The sequence below is a fragment of the Thunnus maccoyii genome, chromosome 5 (assembly GCF_910596095.1).
Source record: "Thunnus maccoyii chromosome 5, fThuMac1.1, whole genome shotgun sequence".
NCBI lineage: Eukaryota > Metazoa > Chordata > Actinopteri > Scombriformes > Scombridae > Thunnus > Thunnus maccoyii.
The window spans coordinates 151305-157500 of NC_056537.1; the positions used below are offsets into that span (position 1 = coordinate 151305).

Here is a 6196-nt window from a genome sequence, read left to right on the forward strand (position 1 = left end):
AATGCCAATTAAATGTTCCAGTCTCTGTAATAGGATGTGATGATCAATTGTGTCGAATGCAGCACTATGATCTAACAGGACAAGTATAGAGACAAATCTTTTGTCTGATGCAGTTAGGAGGTCATTAGTGACTTTCACCAGTGCTGTTTCTGTGCTATGATGCCTCTAAATCCTGACTGAAAATCCTCAAATAAACTATTGTTATGTAGAAAGTCACATAACTGATTAGAGACTGCTTTCTCAAGGATCTTTAGGATACAAGGAGACTTTAAAGGACTGTGGTACATAGCCTGTTACTAAAGACAGATTGATCATATCTAGTAAAGAAGTGCTCACTAAGGGTAAGACTTCCTTAAGCAGCCTAGTTGGGATCTAAGAGACAGGTTGATGGTTTGGATGAAGAAATCGTTGAAGTTAATTCAGATCATAGAAATATTATAGGAATATTACAAATACTAATACTAAGACTACAGACAGAAGTGACCCTCTCACTCCTCTGTGACTACATGGTGCTACTTGTCATGAAGGTGACATTACCCTACAGAGTACATAGGCTACAATATAGTATATTGAGTATTTATAGTATAAAGTTTAGAGAATATTATAGATCCAAGATGAAGCTGCCAGAAGGGCGGGACTCAGAGAAAATTCAGCACCATGGACAGCGCCATGTGTTTATCAATACACAGCACAGTTAGGCTGCTGATATTTCAGAGCCATGGTCGGGGCCATAGACTCTAACTTGGTCAGATAAAGGATCAATGAGTCAGACTAGACTAACATATTCAGTTTAACTACCGTTCTGCAGTCTCTGCTGCTAGGGGACGGAGAGGCGGGATAGCAGGTTAACAAGGGTTAGCTCTTTAACTTTTCATCACTATTCAGGATACTTTGGCACACTTATCAAACACAAGGCCGATTCTAACTCACGTTATTATTAGTCTTCTTTCTCAAAATGAAACTATGATCTCCTTTCCAACTTTGTGTTTTGCATTTTTTCTGTTGTTCATGTTTCACTGTTCAAATGCATGATGGTTAAAATACTGCTCAATGCGATCATATCTCTCTCTGCTATAACCTCCCCAAGTGTGATAAACAATATGTGGAAATATCAGCTGAGCCTGATGAAGTGTTGATCAAAGATGATCAGGTGATCATCAGGATTCAAATATTTTACTTCAGTAAAAGAAGCAAAACCACAATGAAAACATACTGAATTTAAAATCATGTGTAGAAGTAAAATGTAGTTAAAGTAATAAAAATAAAAGTGCTCATTTTGATTTAATGATTATTTTCATTAACTGATTATTTTCTAACCTTAATTAATGGATGAATTGTTTTGTCTATAAAATGTCTGAAAATGGTGAAAATGCTGGTTATGACGCTGGTGACGGTGGAGAAGCAGATGGTTGGAAGAGTCTTTGAGGGTTCTGGAAATAACTTGAGAACAGCAGGAAGTTAGTTAAAACACCTTCTGGGTTGTTTGTTTTCCGGCTGTGTGAATGTGGTGACAACAGAGACAGAGGGTCAAACAGAGAGACGTGAAAACAAAGCAGACTGGTTTGGTCCCAGTGGCTGCGGTGTGGGCGTCACTGGGGACAGCGGGGAGCTGCCTGCTGGTCTGCTGCCTGCTGGTCTGGTCTGCCTGTGAGCCAGCTGCTGTGGCTGATCCTGGGCTGAAGCAGGAGGAGAGGGCAGGAGCTGCATGGCAGGAGGGTTGAGTGGCATCACAACGCGACATCTGCCAGCGCCTCGGTAACACGCTCCACATCGTCTGACAGCATTTAACCGGCTGTAAACACGCAGCTGGAAGCTGTTTGATTCATTTATTATATATTTAACAGGGACAGAGCACATTAGCAACACTGCCATAAATGCACCAAAATATCTTTCATCTGCAGTCCCTGCACAGACAGTACATATATATAATAAATAAACAAACATACAATAATTATAATTATTACATAATACATACAGTATATCATATAAATATGTATAAAAATATAAATACAACTTAAAAATGTTTTTGGAAAAGTTTATTAGAAAGAAATAATAAAAAGAAGATATTAAGAGGATAATATCAGTAATAAAAAGACGCTTTGTTAGGCTATGCTAACATCCTCACAATGATAATGCTAATATGCTAATGATTAGCAGGTATATTGTTTACCATGTTAGCATGCTAACATTAGCTCATTATAAGTAAACACAAAGTGCAGCTGAGGCTGATGATGTCATTAGTTCTGCAGGTATTTAAACCAACCAGCAGGTGAAGCTGCAGGAAAAGTCACAGCATCAAAGTTATTACAGTTTATTATTATTATGAACTATGTTATTACATTTCATCCTGAGGGGAACGTGAATGTGAGAAACAGACGTCACAGTGATCCATCCAGCGGTTGTTGAGAACAGCTGATAGAGGACGAGTCAGCAGGAGGAACGTCTGATATAAATCATGTTGATCTGATAGTTTAGTGGCTGCTGCGTGTTGAGATGTTTGTGTTTATGTGTTAAAAACATCATAAAGAAAATATATAATGACGAGTCCTGCTGCTTCTCCAAAATGTCTATAAATATATTATTATTATTATATTTCATCACTTTATAACACAAACACAGTTTTTTAAAAGCCGCTTGTGTGAATCATTGTTCACAATGCTGAGCTTCATTTAAACTAATCAATAACTTCTGTTTCCTCCAATCAGTGTCAGGGTTACTCAATAATTATTTATCAATATCTCCAATCACACACACACACACACACAAACAGTTTACAAAGTGAAATATCGGCTTTGCTGGATGAACATCTGAAGTATCAGGAACTCTGTTTAAGACATCTGGTTTAATCTAATCATCAATACCTCGTCAATAACTGACTGTCCTGATAAAGTCTGATTCAGTCCTCAGATGTTCTTACATGTTGTTCTATCAGCAGTAACACCACACTGGAAAAATACTCCATTACAAGTAAAATTCAAACTTTTACTGAGCAGTAAAAGTATAAAATAAATATGATCATAAATCGTCTCCTTTCAGACCGACGAGCGATAAATTAACTTATTATTCACTTTCTGTCTCTTTGTGTTATTGAGCTGAAAGTTGCAGTTTTCCTTCCCAGACGTGTTGCAGCTGCAGCTGCAGATAAACGCAGCAAAGGAAACGTTTCATAAATAAAACGTCTCCTGTCAGACTCGTGAACATGGAAATCTTCTAAACTGGATATTTTAAAACCACATATGTTTTATATTTTGGGGGGATTTACGTGCTTTTAGAGCCTTTTAAGGTCAAAATTCTATAAAACTTTAAACTATTAAATAAAACTTTGTTATTGAGCCAAAAGTGTTTTTTTCTTCCCAGACTTCCTGAGAAGCTGAAATTCTGCAGGTGGATTAAACAGCTGCATTTAATGATCTCATCTCATGTTTTAAATCTGCAAAGAAACGAATGTAAACATGTAAACATGTAAACATGTCGAGTTTTCTCTGCAGGTCGGAGCAGCCTGCTCACAGATGAAGCATCCTCCTCCTCCTCTTCCTCATGACTGCAGGTGGATCAGGATCGAATCCGCCGCTTCAGAAAAGAAGCAACCAGATCTGAAATTTACACAATTTATTCCTCAGAGAAGAAGACGTGAGCGACCTGCTGGCCTGGACGCCGTCGCTGACATCACAGCGTCTGATTCTTCTGCAACAACCTGAACTTCCAGAACGATAAACAAATGTTATTGATGATAATTTAAAAATAAAACACAAAAGAAAAATGAGACTCAGCTGCAGCTGAAGATTATTTTCACAGTTTTCCAGCATCTGACCAACAGAAATATTTATAAAGATATAAAACTGTTTTATTGATAACTGATTGATTGACTGTTTCAGCTCTAAACGAAGCAGATTCATGTGAGGCTGCAGGAGCATCATGGCGGTAAAGATGGAAGCTGGTCGGTTGCGTCGTAATAAAACTATTTTAATGATTCTTGTTGTGTAGAAAGTTTTCATCTTATCAACATAGAAAACGTCTGAATGTTTGTTTCTGTGTGCGAGTGGATCAATAAATAGTGGATCAATAAATAGTGGATCAATAAATAGCGTCTAAATGTTGGCCGTGCCTCTCTGCAGCTCCTGCAGCTCCAGCTGGCTGTGACTACGTCTGCAGTCTGTCGCCGCCGCCGCCGCCGCCGCCGCCTCGGCTCTCTGCAGCAGAGTCTGATGTAATCCGTTTAAATGCGTCGCCGTGCCGGGGCCGCCGTGCAGGGGCCCCAGAGGGCCGAAGCCGGAGTATCCGGGGACGAAGGGGGCGGTGTAGTAAAGATGTCGGGGCAGGGCGGCGCCGTGGGGGAAAGGGGTCCGGGGTGTGGAGGCGGGGGGCGGGGCCTGCCGCTGCTGTCCGGGCCCCGGGCTCTGTGACGAGTCACCGCAGGATCTGTTTCTGTCCGACGACGTGGCGATCTCAGCGAGCGACCACAGTTTGGGTTTAGGGGCCGCGGTCGGCCCCCGGTCGGCGCCGGCGTGCTCCTTCGACGCCGGGCGGTCCGCATCTGAAGCGCTCTGAGGACGGGCCCCTGTGGAGGCGGGGCCCCTCCTGTCCCCGCAGTCTTTAAAGTCCGCATCAGTGGCGTCCTCTCTGAAGATCAGCTCGCACACGTTTAACCCCGAAGATGAACGCCGGCCAGCTGGAGAGCAGATCAATCAGATCAATCAGATCAATCAGATCACAGCAGATCAATCAGATCACAGCAGATCAATCAGATCACATCAGATCAATCAGATCAATCAGATCACAACAGATCACAACAGATCAATCAGATCACAGCAGATCAATCAGATCAATCAGATCAATCAGATCACAGCAGATCAATCAGATCAATCAGATCACAGCAGATCAATCAGATCAATCAGATCACAGCAGATCAATCAGATCAATCAGATCAATCAGATCAATCAGATCAGATGAAGAACATGTAAACACACACACAGCTGCAGCTATTAACTGATTAATCAATCTGCAGAAAATTGTCTGAAACTTGTTAATCATCAATTTATTGTTTTAAATATTTTTAAGCTGATTTCATGATATTTATTGATTATATTTATTATTGTATAAACGTATCTTTACTTATTATATTTAGTTGATACATTAAACTGGGTTTGTTGTTTATAAATTGTTTATTTGAGTTTATGGATGAAACCTGATATTTAATTTGCTTATTGAGTTTGTTTATTGTTTATTGTTTATTGTTTATTTCATTTTATGTTTTTGTTTTTATGTGTTTTTTATTTTTTATGTTTAAAATAAAAATTGATAATAATAATAATAATAATAATAATAATAATAATAATAATAATATATTCATTTGTCATTATTTTCTGACATTTATAGATTAATGATAATCAGATGAATCGATGATGAAAATAATCAATAGTTCTAATAATTATAAACTCACCGGCCTCGTCCTTCATCTCGTTACTCTTCATCGGCTCTTCTTCCTCGTCGTTCCTCTCCAGGTCGATGTTGTCGTCCTCCTCGTCCTCGCTCCGGTTCCGGGGCGTCCAGGTCATCTTGTTCTCCTTCTTCAGGCGGCGGCGCGCGTTCGCGAACCAGGTGGAGACCTGCGTGAGCGTCATCTTGGTGATGATGGCGAGCATGATCTTCTCGCCCTTGGTGGGATACGGGTTCTTCCGGTGCTCCTGCAGCCAGGCCTTCAGCGTCGCCGTGGCGTCCCGCGTGGCGTTCTTCCTGTAGGCGGGGTCCCCGTACGGGTAGGGCCCCAGGGCCCCGAACGGGTGGTAGTCCAAGGATCCGGAGGACGGGTCATACGCGGGACTCTGGACCAGGAAGCACACAGAGACGGTTCACATGTGTTTCCCCTGAATCCACATATGTGTGTGTGTGTGTGTGTGTGTGTGTGTGTGTGTGTGTGTGTGTGTGTGTGTGTGTGTGTGTGTGTGTGTGCGTGCGCGCGTGCGCGTGTGTGAAGCTGCTTTCTTGGCAGCTCTGCCCTGAAAAGGAGATTTCTAATCTTAATGAGACTCGCTGCGTTAAATTAAGGTTAAATTAAGGTTAAAGTAAGAAAACAAACTGTTTGCATCAAAATAATAATCCAGATTAACCAGATTACAAATAATTATATAATCCAGAATAACACCAGTCATCTCGGTTCATTTACACACAAACAGGATTATTGCAGCTTCTGTTGGAA

General features: G+C 41.0%; 1 protein-coding gene across 1 annotated transcript in view; it reads right to left on the bottom strand.

Annotated features, from left to right (window-relative positions):
- Positions 1–4059: 4059 nt before the first annotated feature.
- LOC121897818 (iroquois-class homeodomain protein IRX-5-like) overlaps positions 4060–6196 on the bottom strand; it is a 2959-nt gene continuing 822 nt past the window's right edge. The window contains exons 2-3 of the mRNA XM_042412541.1: positions 5441–5822; positions 4060–4669 (exon numbers count right to left, since the gene is read on the bottom strand). Coding sequence (XP_042268475.1) covers positions 4089–4669; positions 5441–5822 — 963 coding nt within the window. The 3' untranslated portion in view covers positions 4060–4088. The remainder of the gene's footprint in view (positions 4670–5440; positions 5823–6196) is intronic.